Source organism: Cucurbita pepo, chromosome LG11 (assembly GCF_002806865.2).
Source record: "Cucurbita pepo subsp. pepo cultivar mu-cu-16 chromosome LG11, ASM280686v2, whole genome shotgun sequence".
NCBI classification, from domain to species: Eukaryota; Viridiplantae; Streptophyta; class Magnoliopsida; order Cucurbitales; family Cucurbitaceae; genus Cucurbita; species Cucurbita pepo.
The window spans coordinates 858,114-872,544 of NC_036648.1; the positions used below are offsets into that span (position 1 = coordinate 858,114).

Here is a 14,431-nt window from a genome sequence, read left to right on the forward strand (position 1 = left end):
TTGCTTTAGCTTTTCAAGTGTTAATTGGATGGTCTTTAGTTAGTCTAGAGAAGAAAAAACTTCTTTATGTCTTTAGAAACGATCATCAATAGAGATAAAACAATGAGAACTAAAGATGGGTGTGAGAGAAATCCAAAAAATAAATGATTAATATTAAACGGAAACCAAAATTAAAGATAAAATGTAATCTAAGATAATTCATTAAAAATAATTATCGGGATAAATAAAGGGGTTGAAAACAAATCAATAGAATGAAAGATTACAAATATGACAAAAATAACGAGCAAATACGCGTTTGTGTAAATATTGAAGATATTGTGGTGATGATCTAGAATGAAAATAGGGGAGGTCTCAAGTAGGTCTCAACTTCATCAAACAAACACACTTTTAACATTGATGTAGGATACGTTTCGTGAGATTCTATATCGGTTGAAGAGGGAAATGAAGCATAAGGGTGTGGAAACCTCTCCCTAATAGATGTGTTTTGAATTTGAATTTATGTTCCAAAGTCTTCAGTAACAGAAATAAGCATTCACCTTCAAGAGAAGATCAATCCAAATATAGTTGAAAGAGTTGGGATGGTAAGACATTATCAAGACAGAGGGAGCTAAGCTTGTTCAATAAAATGATTTAAATGGTATTTATGTATTAAAAAGAGTGTTGTCGTGAGACTAACATGTTAAGTAGTTTTATTTCGACTTGACTTCTGTTTGCCTAACAATGTTAGCATTTTGGGGAAGAATGACTTCTTCTTTTTCTTTCCATCCTTGGTTTCTGACAATGATTCATTTCTACCCAAGCCTTTATGCGTCTGTTCCTTTCCGCTTGGCTTTTCCTTTCCGCTTGGCTTTTCCTCCTTTCCACTTGGTTTTTCCTTTCCCCTTGGCTTTTGGGGAGGATGAGAATTGTCTGAGGCTTGGTTACCAGTGGTTCGGTTGGTCACCAGTTGTTGGTTCTCTTGGGGAGCAGGAGAATCAACTGCGGCTTGGTTACCGGTTGTCGTCTGGCTGGTCACCAGTTGTTGGTTCTCTTGGGGAGCAGGAGAATTGTCTGTGGCTTGGTTACCAGTTGTTTGGTTGGTCACCAATTGTTGGTTCTCTTGGGGAGCAGGAGAATCATCTGCGGCTTGGTTACCAGTTGTTTGGCTGGTCACCAGTTGTTGGTTCTCTTGGGGAGCAGGAGAATTGTCTGCGGCTTGGTTACCAACTGTTTGGTTCTCTTGGGGAGCAGGAGAATCATTTGCGGCCTGGTTACCAGTTGTTTGGCTGGTCACCTGTTGTTGGTTCTCTTGGGGAGCAGGAGAATTGTCTGCGGCTTGGTTACCAGCTGTTTTGTTCTCTTGGGGAGCAGGAGAATCGTCTGCGGCTTGGTTACCAATTGTTTGGTTCTCTTTGGGAGCAGGAGAATCGTTTGCAGCTTGGTTACCAGTTGTTTGGCTGGTCACCAGTTGTTGGTCTTCTTGGGGAGCAGGAGAATCGTCTGCAACTTGGTTACCAGTTGTTTGGTTATCTTTGGGAGCAGGAGAATCGTCTGCAGCTTGGTTACCAGTTGTTTGGCTGGTCACTAGTTGTTGGTCCTCTTGGGGAGCAGGAGAATCGTCTGCAACTTGGTTATCAATNTTGGTGATATATATATATATATAAAATCACTAATGAAAAAAAAAAAAAGAAAAAAGAAAAAAAAAAAGAAAAGGAAAAGTCCTTCACTTAGTTTGCAATACCATGTAATTTCTACAAGGCTCTTCAACAAATGTATTATGAGAGCATAGTTTCTCCTAAAGGAGAATTTTTAGTTCATATAATAAATTTATCAATTCTGTTGCCATCAAACCTTTATTGTTTTATCGCTCTAATATTTTGCTTTAGCTTTTCAAGTGTTAATTGGATGGTCTTTAGTTAGTCTAGAGAAGAAAAAACTTCTTTATGTCTTTAGAAACGATCATCAATAGAGATAAAACAATGAGAACTAAAGATGGGTGTGAGAGAAATCCANGAGAATCGTCTGCAGCTTGGTTACCAGTTGTTTGGTTCTCTTTGGGAGCAGAAGAATCGTCTGCAACTTGGTTACCAGTNCAAAAAATAAATGATTAATATTAAACGGAAACCAAAATTAAAGATAAAATGTAATCTAAGATAATTCATTAAAAATAATTATCGGGATAAATAAAGGGGTTGAAAACAAATCAATAGAATGAAAGATTACAAATATGACAAAAATAACGAGCAAATACGCGTTTGTGTAAATATTGAAGATATTGTGGTGATGATCTAGAATGAAAATAGGGGAGGTCTCAAGTAGGTCTCAACTTCATCAAACAAACACACTTTTAACATTGATGTAGGATACGTTTCGTGAGATTCTATATCGGTTGAAGAGGGAAATGAAGCATAAGGGTGTGGAAACCTCTCCCTAATAGATGTGTTTTGAATTTGAATTTATGTTCCAAAGTCTTCAGTAACAGAAATAAGCATTCACCTTCAAGAGAAGATCAATCCAAATATAGTTGAAAGAGTTGGGATGGTAAGACATTATCAAGACAGAGGGAGCTAAGCTTGTTCAATAAAATGATTTAAATGGTATTTATGTATTAAAAAGAGTGTTGTCGTGAGACTAACATGTTAAGTAGTTTTATTTCGACTTGACTTCTGTTTGCCTAACAATGTTAGCATTTTGGGGAAGAATGACTTCTTCTTTTTCTTTCCATCCTTGGTTTCTGACAATGATTCATTTCTACCCAAGCCTTTATGCGTCTGTTCCTTTCCGCTTGGCTTTTCCTTTCCGCTTGGCTTTTCCTCCTTTCCACTTGGTTTTTCCTTTCCCCTTGGCTTTTGGGGAGGATGAGAATTGTCTGAGGCTTGGTTACCAGTGGTTCGGTTGGTCACCAGTTGTTGGTTCTCTTGGGGAGCAGGAGAATCAACTGCGGCTTGGTTACCGGTTGTCGTCTGGCTGGTCACCAGTTGTTGGTTCTCTTGGGGAGCAGGAGAATTGTCTGTGGCTTGGTTACCAGTTGTTTGGTTGGTCACCAATTGTTGGTTCTCTTGGGGAGCAGGAGAATCATCTGCGGCTTGGTTACCAGTTGTTTGGCTGGTCACTAGTTGTTGGTCCTCTTGGGGAGCAGGAGAATCGTCTGCAGCTTGGTTACCAGTTGTTTGGCCGGTCACCAGTTGTTGGTTCTCTTGGGGAGTAGGAGAATTGTCTGCAGCTTGGTTACCAGTTGTTTGGTTCTCTTGGGGAGCAGGATAATCATCTGCGGCTTGGTTACCAGTTGGTTGGTTCTCTTGGGGAGAAGGAGAATCGTCTACGGCTTGGTTACCAGTTGTTTGGCTGATCACCAGTTGTTGGTTCTCTTGGGGAGCAAAAGAATCGTCTGTGGCTTGATTACCGGTTGTTTGGCTGGTCACCAGTTGTTGGTCCTCTTGGGGAGCAGGAGAATCATCTGCTGCTTGGTCAACAGTTGTTTGGTTGGTCACCAATTGTTGTTGGGGAGCATGAGAATCATTTGCAGCTTGGTCACCCACCAGATGTTGGTTCACCAGATGTTGGTTTTCTTGGGGAGCAGGAGAATCGTCTGCTGCTTGGTCACCCACCAGATGTTGGTTTTCTTGGGGAGCAAGAGAATCATNGTCTGAGGCTTGGTTACCAGTGGTTCGGTTGGTCACCAGTTGTTGGTTCTCTTGGGGAGCAGGAGAATCAACTGCGGCTTGGTTACCGGTTGTCGTCTGGCTGGTCACCAGTTGTTGGTTCTCTTGGGGAGCAGGAGAATTGTCTGTGGCTTGGTTACCAGTTGTTTGGTTGGTCACCAATTGTTGGTTCTCTTGGGGAGCAGGAGAATCATCTGCGGCTTGGTTACCAGTTGTTTGGCTGGTCACCAGTTGTTGGTTCTCTTGGGGAGCAGGAGAATTGTCTGCGGCTTGGTTACCAACTGTTTGGTTCTCTTGGGGAGCAGGAGAATCATTTGCGGCCTGGTTACCAGTTGTTTGGCTGGTCACCTGTTGTTGGTTCTCTTGGGGAGCAGGAGAATTGTCTGCGGCTTGGTTACCAGCTGTTTTGTTCTCTTGGGGAGCAGGAGAATCGTCTGCGGCTTGGTTACCAATTGTTTGGTTCTCTTTGGGAGCAGGAGAATCGTTTGCAGCTTGGTTACCAGTTGTTTGGCTGGTCACCAGTTGTTGGTCTTCTTGGGGAGCAGGAGAATCGTCTGCAACTTGGTTACCAGTTGTTTGGTTATCTTTGGGAGCAGGAGAATCGTCTGCAGCTTGGTTACCAGTTGTTTGGCTGGTCACTAGTTGTTGGTCCTCTTGGGGAGCAGGAGAATCGTCTGCAACTTGGTTAATCTGCTGCTTGGTCACCCATCAGATGTTGGTTTTCTCGTGGAGCAGGAGAATCGTCTGCTGCTTGGTCACCCATCAGATGTTGGTTTTCTCGGGGAGCAGGAGAATCGTCTGCTGCTTGGTTACCAGTTGTTTGATTGGTCACCAGTTGTTGTTGGGGAGCAGGAGAATGGTCTGCGGCTTGGTCACCCGTTGTTTGGTTGGCCACGAGTTGTTGATCCTCTTGGGGAGAAGGAGATTGGGGAGAAGGAGAATCGTCTGCTTGGTCACCAGTTGTTGATTGTTCTACTTCAATGCTTATTCTTGGGCTTGTTGTAGGGACTGCTACTTCATGGCCAGTTTTATCGTCCTCCCTTTGTTGCTCTTGTTCTGCCCTCCGTATTCTCAGCTCTTGTTCTGCCCTCCGTACTCTCAGCTCTTGTTCTACTGCTAACTTTCCTTCCTCGGCCTCAGTCTCCCTTTCCGTTGCAGCTTTCAGCGCTTCCTGTCTGGCAACTAGTTCGCGAGTAACTTCTTCCAGCATTTGTTGACTTTTTGCCTCGGATTCCTTAGCGACCTCAATTTGTGAAATTGTTTCTGTCACCTTGATTCTGGCTTGCTCCTCGGCCTCGCAGGCACGTTCGCTGAGTTCATTGTATTCCTCTTGTGAAATAGTTACTATGGTTGGCGAAACTTCTCTGGCGGTTTCAGAGGCCTCACTCTNTGTTCTCTTGGGGAGCAGGAGAATCGTCTGCGGCTTGGTTACCAATTGTTTGGTTCTCTTTGGGAGCAGGAGAATCGTTTGCAGCTTGGTTACCAGTTGTTTGGCTGGTCACCAGTTGTTGGTCTTCTTGGGGAGCAGGAGAATCGTCTGCAACTTGGTTACCAGTTGTTTGGTTATCTTTGGGAGCAGGAGAATCGTCTGCAGCTTGGTTACCAGTTGTTTGGCTGGTCACTAGTTGTTGGTCCTCTTGGGGAGCAGGAGAATCGTCTGCAGCTTGGTTACCAGTTGTTTGGCTGGTCACTAGTTGTTGGTCCTCTTGGGGAGCAGGAGAATCGTCTGCAGCTTGGTTACCAGTTGTTTGGCCGGTCACCAGTTGTTGGTTCTCTTGGGGAGTAGGAGAATTGTCTGCAGCTTGGTTACCAGTTGTTTGGTTCTCTTGGGGAGCAGGATAATCATCTGCGGCTTGGTTACCAGTTGGTTGGTTCTCTTGGGGAGAAGGAGAATCGTCTACGGCTTGGTTACCAGTTGTTTGGCTGATCACCAGTTGTTGGTTCTCTTGGGGAGCAAAAGAATCGTCTGTGGCTTGATTACCGGTTGTTTGGCTGGTCACCAGTTGTTGGTCCTCTTGGGGAGCAGGAGAATCATCTGCTGCTTGGTCAACAGTTGTTTGGTTGGTCACCAATTGTTGTTGGGGAGCATGAGAATCATTTGCAGCTTGGTCACCCACCAGATGTTGGTTCACCAGATGTTGGTTTTCTTGGGGAGCAGGAGAATCGTCTTCAGCTTGGTCACCCACCAGATGTTGGTTTTCTTGGGGAGCAGGAGAATTGTCTGCAGCTTGGTCACCCACCAGATGTTGGTTTTCTTGGGGAGCAGGAGAATCGTCTGCAGCTTGGTCACCCACCAGATGTTGGTTTTCTTGGGGAGCAGGAGAATCGTCTGCTGCTTGGTCACCCACCAGATGTTGGTTTTCTTGGGGAGCAAGAGAATCATCTGCTGCTTGGTCACCCATCAGATGTTGGTTTTCTCGTGGAGCAGGAGAATCATCTGCTGCTTGGTCACCCATCAGATGTTGGTTTTCTCGTGGAGCAGGAGAATCATCTGCTGCTTGGTCACCCATCAGATGTTGGTTTTCTCGTGGAGCAGGAGAATCATCTGCTGCTTGGTCACCCATCAGATGTTGGTTTTCTCGTGGAGCAGGAGAATCATCTGCTGCTTGGTCACCCATCAGATGTTGGTTTTCTCGTGGAGCAGGAGAATCGTCTGCTGCTTGGTCACCCATCAGATGTTGGTTTTCTCGTGGAGCAGGAGAATCGTCTGCTGCTTGGTCACCCATCAGATGTTGGTTTTCTCGGGGAGCAGGAGAATCGTCTGCTGCTTGGTTACCAGTTGTTTGATTGGTCACCAGTTGTTGTTGGGGAGCAGGAGAATGGTCTGCGGCTTGGTCACCCGTTGTTTGGTTGGCCACGAGTTGTTGATCCTCTTGGGGAGAAGGAGATTGGGGAGAAGGAGAATCGTCTGCTTGGTCACCAGTTGTTGATTGTTCTACTTCAATGCTTATTCTTGGGCTTGTTGTAGGGACTGCTACTTCATGGCCAGTTTTATCGTCCTCCCTTTGTTGCTCTTGTTCTGCCCTCCGTATTCTCAGCTCTTGTTCTGCCCTCCGTACTCTCAGCTCTTGTTCTACTGCTAACTTTCCTTCCTCGGCCTCAGTCTCCCTTTCCGTTGCAGCTTTCAGCGCTTCCTGTCTGGCAACTAGTTCGCGAGTAACTTCTTCCAGCATTTGTTGACTTTTTGCCTCGGATTCCTTAGCGACCTCAATTTGTGAAATTGTTTCTGTCACCTTGATTCTGGCTTGCTCCTCGGCCTCGCAGGCACGTTCGCTGAGTTCATTGTATTCCTCTTGTGAAATAGTTACTATGGTTGGCGAAACTTCTCTGGCGGTTTCAGAGGCCTCACTCTCTTTTAGTGCTTTGATTGCTGATAATGCTAACATTTTTGAAGCATTGGAAGCCTCGATCTCATTCTGAGCTGCAAGTAATCTATTTTCCATTGCTCTTGATTCTGCCTTTGCTTGCTCTGCTTCTATCTTTGCCATTTGCAGCTCTTCACGAGCCATCTGAGCAAGTGACTTGGCCTGATCAGCCTCCTCTGCTGCTTGCTTCAATTGATTGGTCAGGTTTCCACTACTTCCTTGAGCTTCTCTTACGTTTCCCTGAACAACAACTATTTCGGACATGTTATCCAATTCAGCTTCAAATGATGCAGCTACCTCACAATGCCTGGCTTCTCTCTTCTTAGTGGTGGCCATAATAGATTCCTCCACTTCTAGCTCTGATTTTAGTGAAGCCGCAGCCATCTTCAAGCATTCTACCTCAGACATTGCTTTCTCTATGTTGAGCTTTACTTCTTCCAGTTCCATCTTTGTTGAATTAATCGCTGATCGTGTAGTACTTATTTTCTTCTCAGTTTCGGAAATTTCACCTTTCAAGTGCTGTACATCACTTGTCTCCTCCATTAATACCGAGTTCATATAGGCCAACATTTCGGCTTTCAAATCCGATAATAAAGTTGAGGCAGTATCGACTTTAAATTTAAGATCTTCAATTGACAGAATTTGCATATTTAGTCTACAAAACTCCTCTTCTGCGTCAACGAGCTCCTTCTTCCATTTGAAGCAATCTTGCTCTTTGACCAAGGCTGCATCCATCCTTTGTTCTTCTGTTTCTAAATGGGAAGCTTGTGCAGACTCTAACGCTTTCTTTAAAGCTACCAGTTCCATAGTCAGCTCCCCTAGTGCCTTCTCACCTTCCTTAGACTCAGCAAGAGCATCATCAGCGTTTTTCACAGCGGAATCTCTCTCGGTCACTAAAGAAGTAAATTCGTTACGTAGTACTTCCAATTCTTCTCTAATGGCTTTCAGTTCTGAAACTGCAGCAGCATGCCCGGCCATGGCCATCTCAAGCTGTGCCTTGGCCAGAGCTTCATTATTCTCCTCGGTGATTGTTTTCTCCATCTCCTCCGTGATTCTTTTCTCCATCTCCTCCAATCTAAGCTTGGCGAGTTCTAAATCTTGTTTTGCCTGTTGCTCTTCTGTCTGAGCAATCTCCAGTGCAAGCCTTAATTCTTCTATGTGTTGTTTAGTGCTTTCGAGCTCCTTCAACACTTGGAATTCTGCCTCCGCAGCTTCCTCTGACGCTCTCGTACACCTACGAAGCTCCTCATGCACATCCTCAAGTCTTTCCTCCACTGTCTTACTTCTCTGTAGAAGCAGGAAACAGAAGACATTTCAATCGCCTTAGAAATATTGAAAGATCCTAATGTTAAGGAACAAGCCTAAATTATATGCAATGTGCTAATCAGTCCACAACCAATAAGAACAAATTCAATCATCTTTCTTCATACACATTGAACAATTCTCTGAATTTCTGTGGCAACTTAGCAGTGAAACGTGACGAGATACTTAAGAACATATTCAGTCATGTTTCTTCATCTCTCCCAACAAAAATACAGATCCACAATGTCCATATAATGGTGCCAATCTCACTCTATGCACAAAAAGAAAACAAAGGACAAGAAAGCCAAAAACACAAATACCTCCACCATAGAATGGAGTCGACGTGATTTCCAATCAACAATCCCTCCAAATTTAGAGACAGCTGCTTTTACAGATTCAATAGGTGCCTTGGTTTCAATGAAACCTCTATTTAAACCACCTTGCTTGAGATCATTGGGAGAATGAACATCCATTGCATCGTGATTACCCTTTTCCTGCAGCAGAACAGACTCATCAACAAGAACCTTTTCAACATCATGGTCTGAAAATCAAACGTTAGAAGAGAAGACAGAATGTACAGTGATTTTGTCGTGATCATGGACAACTTCAGAAATTACACAAGGTGGATCTTTGGTAGGAAAGAATTTAGGACTTTCAGAATATATTACTCCATTGGCGACAGGAGCAGAATATATTACTCCATTGGCAACAGGACCTGTTGGACCTCCACCTTCACAGTCTATCTGTGTATTGGAAGCAATGACAGTGGGAGATTCACTTTCAGATCCTGTCATTTTTAAATCCTATGTCTCCGCTGAAGTCACACGTTGAGTTGAATTGCCATTATTGAACGTTTAACAGCTGCACCCCCGATTCAAAGAAAGTAGGAAAGGCAACCAACAAACACGAGTTCCAAAGCAAACCAAGAACAGAAACGAGATCAGAAAAAATTATCAACCAACTCTTGAAAATCCACATAAAAAAAGGCAGTTGATAAAAATTCTGATTCAAAATCGAAATAATCGCCTCAACTGGCAATTAGTTTCTACATAGAGATTCTAACTTCTCTAACGCCAAAATCTTCAATTAATTGTTCTTCCCAGTCTGCTTTTATCACAATGAAGAAACCAAATTGTTCATTCATTTATAGTACACAGGACGAAATTAAAATTAAAAAAAGATGTTAAAATTTCAGAAACATAACTCAAATTATCGAACAAAGAAGATCAAACAACCTCCATGGATACTAATCTTCAACGAACATAATGCATCTCCAACAAAAGCTCTAAAATTCACAGTTTCACAATGTGAATGATAATCGAAAGATAGTAATTTCAAAACAAGAAGAATTCGTAAGCGATTACAGCAATAGCAAATACGAAACAAGAGAGGTAAATTAGGGAGAAACGTACCAGAGAGGAAAATGGAATTGAAAATGAAACCGGATGAATGAGAAGTGGAAATTTAAGGATATTATTTTGTTGAGAAAGAATGAAAATGAGGTGGAAAAATCGAAGCTAAGAATAGAAAGAACAAAAATGGGAGGCGGAGGGCGCGTGGAGTTTCCCACCTCTTCCTCTTCCCGTGGACATCATCCATTAGAGTCCCTCAACCCCTTCTCTGTATTTCCTTCATTATTTATTTTACTTTTACAATAAGCTTAAAACTCATATAATTAATTAATTAACCAAACTAAACTTTTAATGCTTCAAAATCGTATAAAATTTGACAAAATTAAATGTTAAATTAATTTTGTATAATTAAAACTGAGTTTCCATTTGGGCATTTATACATGGCTATCCTACTTCTGTCAATAACAAATTCGAATTTCATATATAATTGATTATATTTTTGAAATCTAACGCTTACGATGGTTTGATAATCGTTTCTCACTAATAGATGCATGAAAATACTTTTTATTTAGAATAGACTTAAAATTAAAATGTATCATGATGCACGAAAACGCTTACCCTTTATTGTTATTTTGAGTAAGATTAGTATATGTGATATGAGTTCGTGAATAGATAGGGCTCAATCTGTATCATGAAAAAATATTATACTCTACCATTTAGAAAATCCCTAAAAGAAAATGGAATTATTCAAGAAGTGATACAAGGTCTAAAACCACATATATTTGTGTAAAATCACAGCTCTCGAGAACTAACCGAGAACTATTCACACATAAATTATACTAAAAGAAACAGGAAAAAAAATCATCACGAAATTATAGAAAAATACAAAGAAAAAAGAAAAAATAGACATACAACAAATTATCAGTGATCTTTAAACCAAATGAATCCGTCTAGGATCTGTGATGTTGATGTTCCAATGCTGATCCTCGTAGCCAGCCTTCTGAGCCATCTTCCTGTCCCAATCCAACTCGATCCTCCTCCTCTTTGTAAGCTTACAAAATGCCTGCAAGTTCTCATCCATGGCATCGTGTAGCTTCCACCATCTTTTGTGAGCCACATCACTAGCGTAAACTCGCTGGTCATCTATGTTCCAATTGCAGTCGTAATCTCTGTAGCACAGCCATGGCTTCAATCCCAAGTAATGGATGGCGTAAAGCTTTGGTGGATCGGCCCCGAACATCTCGTTCTTCACGCTCTTCTCTAGTGTCGTGTTTGACCAGAAGTTCTTTAAGAAGTTTGTTCGTCGTGGTAGCCTATGCCACCACACGAACACTTCGTTCAAAAATCCTGTACAATATGAATAAAATGATAATTTTGATATGAAACCTCCTCTAGTTAACTTGTAAGCTTTTAGATTCAATAATGATTTAATATGGTACTATTTGATAATTTTTAATTTTGTGCGGCTTATATATTTTTTTAAATAAAAAAAATCAAATGGATGAAAGATCTACTATTCTAATAAAATAAAAAAATAAAAATTAACAAATATGACACAAGATTAACTATTTTAAAATGTATTAAAAACATTTTAAGATTTAGAAATATATTATTATACATTTTAATTTCACATCACATGAGGATAGAACTCAAAAATGTTTTCTAAACTAATATATATCATTTTGAGGTATGAGTTAGCTAACCTTGATCACCACCGTTATATGAGACGATCTCGTCACGTCGCTCCATGAAGATCCGAAACGTACAATTCGAGGGCTCGATAACCATAATGCCCGAGTTGAAGATGGAGTTATCATTGCCGACGGCGGACATCTGTGGAAAGTGAAAGAGAAGGTCGAGATTGCGAAGAACGATGATGTCGGAGTCGATGAAGATGATCTTGTCGTAGTCAGTAAGCTGCCACAGCCGGAACTTGCTGTAGTTGTATTCGTTATAAGAGTCCTTCTCGGCCCGCGGGTTTCGGATCCGGGTTATCATCCGAATCCTCCACCCGGCGGCGGCCAGGGCGGCGCGTTTGGACATGGATATAGAGTCGTCCATTAGGAGGATAAGGTCGCGTTTGGTTCCGGTTTGGAGGAGGCTTTGAGCTAGCGTTATGGCGCCGCACACGTAGGCTTCCGACGAATGGATTACTGTGGCGTATGCTTCTCGTTTCACTGTCTTTGTTGCTCTTTGGATTTTCGAAAGATCGTACACTTTGTTCACTCCTGTAATGGAGATATTATTAATATCCACGTCAGCACTCAAAACTAAAATTACTCCAAATTTTTAAATCCATTTTAAATTGTTATTAATATTTAAGGGTATTTCTACATATTTTTAATATATTAATTTTTTTTTTTTTTGAAAATGAATTTTATGCCTAATAAAATATTAAACATATTTTTAATTCCCGTAATTAAGAGAAATATTATGAATGATTTATAAGAAAGGAACGAACTAGTATGAAGTCTATTGTGAAACCAAAAGTAAAAATAGGAGAGCTTATTCTCCCAAATTAATAAAAAGTTAATAAAGTCAATAATTTATAATTCAATATCAGAAAATGGGTTCCTAACTAACTAGGTAGTTGATATTACTTTGAATTTGAAGTAAAACACAAATGATTTGGTTGGGGGACCCTGTGAAGAGAAGCAAATATAAACTCTCAACCAAAACTCAACTAACTCTTAACGTAGTAATCAAGCAACCATCTTCATACCTCGATCCCAAATGGGCATAGCCAATTGACAGGACCCAATCGGCAATGAAATCTTCTGGTCCAATCTATTCATCTCCGGCTCATAAAACCACCAATCTCCTTCCCGGCCGATCATGTCGTTGCACCGGAAAACCTCCATCATCGGTCGGCATTTGCTCAAAAACGCAACCTTCGTCCGGGAAAACCAATCCCTCTTTCCTTTCTTCGCAGCCATGTTCGCCGCTATCAGATGTACTTGCAACCGGAATACGTCCCTCCCCCACTCCGCCTCTGGGTACCGGCATGGCAGCTTCGCCACTACCAGGTCAACTTTTTGGTAACTCCGGTAATCAGGTACCGGAATCTCTGGACATGATGCACCATCTAGATCTTCCTCTTCGTCAACCCACTCCGGAAATAAATCCTTCCACTCAAAATATTTGGACACCTAATTTACAAGAATGTGAGTAGAAAAATAATTGTAAATGGATTGTTAAAGAGATTATTTAATAACACCTTTTGGAAAGCAATGGGTATGATTTCAAAACTGGACTCCCATTCACTGATATCATCTTCATCAAAATTGACCATCCCAATCTTGGTTGATTTCCCCATTTCCTTCCAAAGCTTCATTGGTATCTCCAACTTGGTCATATTGCTATTCCCCTTCGACTTTAACGCCAAACTTGGCTCAGTCTCCTCCAAAACTACCTTCATCTACACAATTAAAACAAAGCTTCAATACATTGTTAATTTCATCAAATAACAACACAAAAACTACTAAGTTAGCTCACCTAACCTTGGGATGACATTCACGCAGCGAACACGAGACGAACGACGCGGAATTGAGAGAATACGGGGCGAAAGATGATGGACGGAGGAGGAGGGCGACATAAAGGAGCAAGAAGAAGGCTAGGAAGAGAAGGTTGATTCTGATGATCCAAGCTTTAGCCTTCAACATTCTCTGAACACCAAATCCTTCAACCATTTCAGAGTTAGTGAAGAAAACCCAGGTGGTTTTTTTTTTTATATATATAAGAAATTGGGTTCGTGTAATATGGAAATGGTTAAAAAGAATTAGAAGAGAATTAGAGAATGAGAGAAAAAGGAAGAGATTAATTGGGATTTAAGAGAGCGAAATTAGAGTAGAGATTAAAGAAAGTTGGAGCACTGTGATGCCGCCAAGTGTCACTCTTTTGGACATACATTTCCTTTTCTTTTGAACAAACATAAACATTAAGTAAAAGGAAAAGATTGGAGAAATTTAGGGTTTGCTTTGCCCTAAATTGTTTCTCATAGAACTCAGTTTCTTTTCAATTTCCCAATATACCCTCCCCCTTTTATAGTTAAACATTATGCTATATCACCAAAACAAAGAAACATAATTCAATTATCAATTATAAATAAAAAAAGGTACAGATTCCAATTAAATATATAAAAAAATAATATATCTGTAATTTAGAAACCGAGTCATGGGTAGAATTGTAAAGTTGCCTTCAACTTCGACGGCCGGGCCAAAAATGGTGAGAGTTTGTTGGACAGTCGGCTTCGTGCATGCAGTGAAATGTCGCTTTTATCCGTTAGCAAATCGCAAGTCTCCACCAATTCCAAATTCCCTTTTTTTTTTTTTTTTTTGTTTAAAAATTTCCACTTCGCTGATTCGTCGTCGTTTTAGTGTCACAACTAAGCTTGCTTCTGCTTTAGGTTGGAATAGCAGTATGAAAAACGACACCGTAAAGTAACCACCAACTTTCACAATGTTTAACACGGCTCATATGATCCAATTCCAATCGCGTTTGAATTATGGTGAACCATCACGTTTCACAATTATTGGCTTAAAATTATATATATATATTTTTTATATTAATAATAATATAATAAAAATTAGCCTTTACATTGTAGCTCTAGATCGAAAAAGGAAAAACACCATGATTAACATATATATGTACTTTTAAATAAATTCAAGGTTTAGTTAATATCTTTGTAATAATTTTGAAAAAAAAAAGTTTTCTTTTCAAATAAAATTGATTATTTACAAACACCTATAAAAAAAATTAATAACTTAAAATA

At 40.9% G+C, this 14,431-nt stretch overlaps 2 protein-coding genes across 3 annotated transcripts; both read right to left on the minus strand.

The window, feature by feature from the left end:
* Window positions 1–626: 626 nt before the first annotated feature.
* LOC111805709 (protein WEAK CHLOROPLAST MOVEMENT UNDER BLUE LIGHT 1-like) lies at window positions 627–9,659 on the minus strand. Its single transcript, XM_023690901.1, has 7 exons — window positions 8,887–9,659; window positions 8,629–8,802; window positions 6,984–8,293; window positions 4,575–5,020; window positions 3,064–3,424; window positions 1,993–2,057; window positions 627–1,590 (listed from the first exon to the last, which is right to left on the minus strand). Exons 1-7 carry the CDS (start codon window positions 9,100–9,102, stop codon window positions 680–682), a joined length of 3,483 nt encoding a protein of 1,160 aa, XP_023546669.1. The 5' UTR covers window positions 9,103–9,659; the 3' UTR covers window positions 627–679.
* A 716-nt stretch (window positions 9,660–10,375) lies between these two features.
* On the minus strand, window positions 10,376–13,385 carry LOC111805665 (UDP-glucuronate:xylan alpha-glucuronosyltransferase 2). Of its 2 annotated transcripts, none has more exons than XM_023690820.1 (5): window positions 13,161–13,385; window positions 12,878–13,078; window positions 12,383–12,809; window positions 11,364–11,888; window positions 10,376–11,007 (listed from the first exon to the last, which is right to left on the minus strand). In XM_023690820.1, the coding sequence occupies exons 1-5, from the start codon at window positions 13,347–13,349 to the stop codon at window positions 10,592–10,594; spliced, it is 1,758 nt and encodes a 585-aa protein (XP_023546588.1). In that variant the 5' UTR covers window positions 13,350–13,385; the 3' UTR covers window positions 10,376–10,591. The 2 variants fall into 2 exon arrangements, with proteins under 2 accessions (XP_023546588.1, XP_023546589.1); XM_023690821.1 differs by having other exon boundaries at window positions 13,156–13,287.
* Between the last annotated feature and the right edge of the window lie 1,046 nt (window positions 13,386–14,431).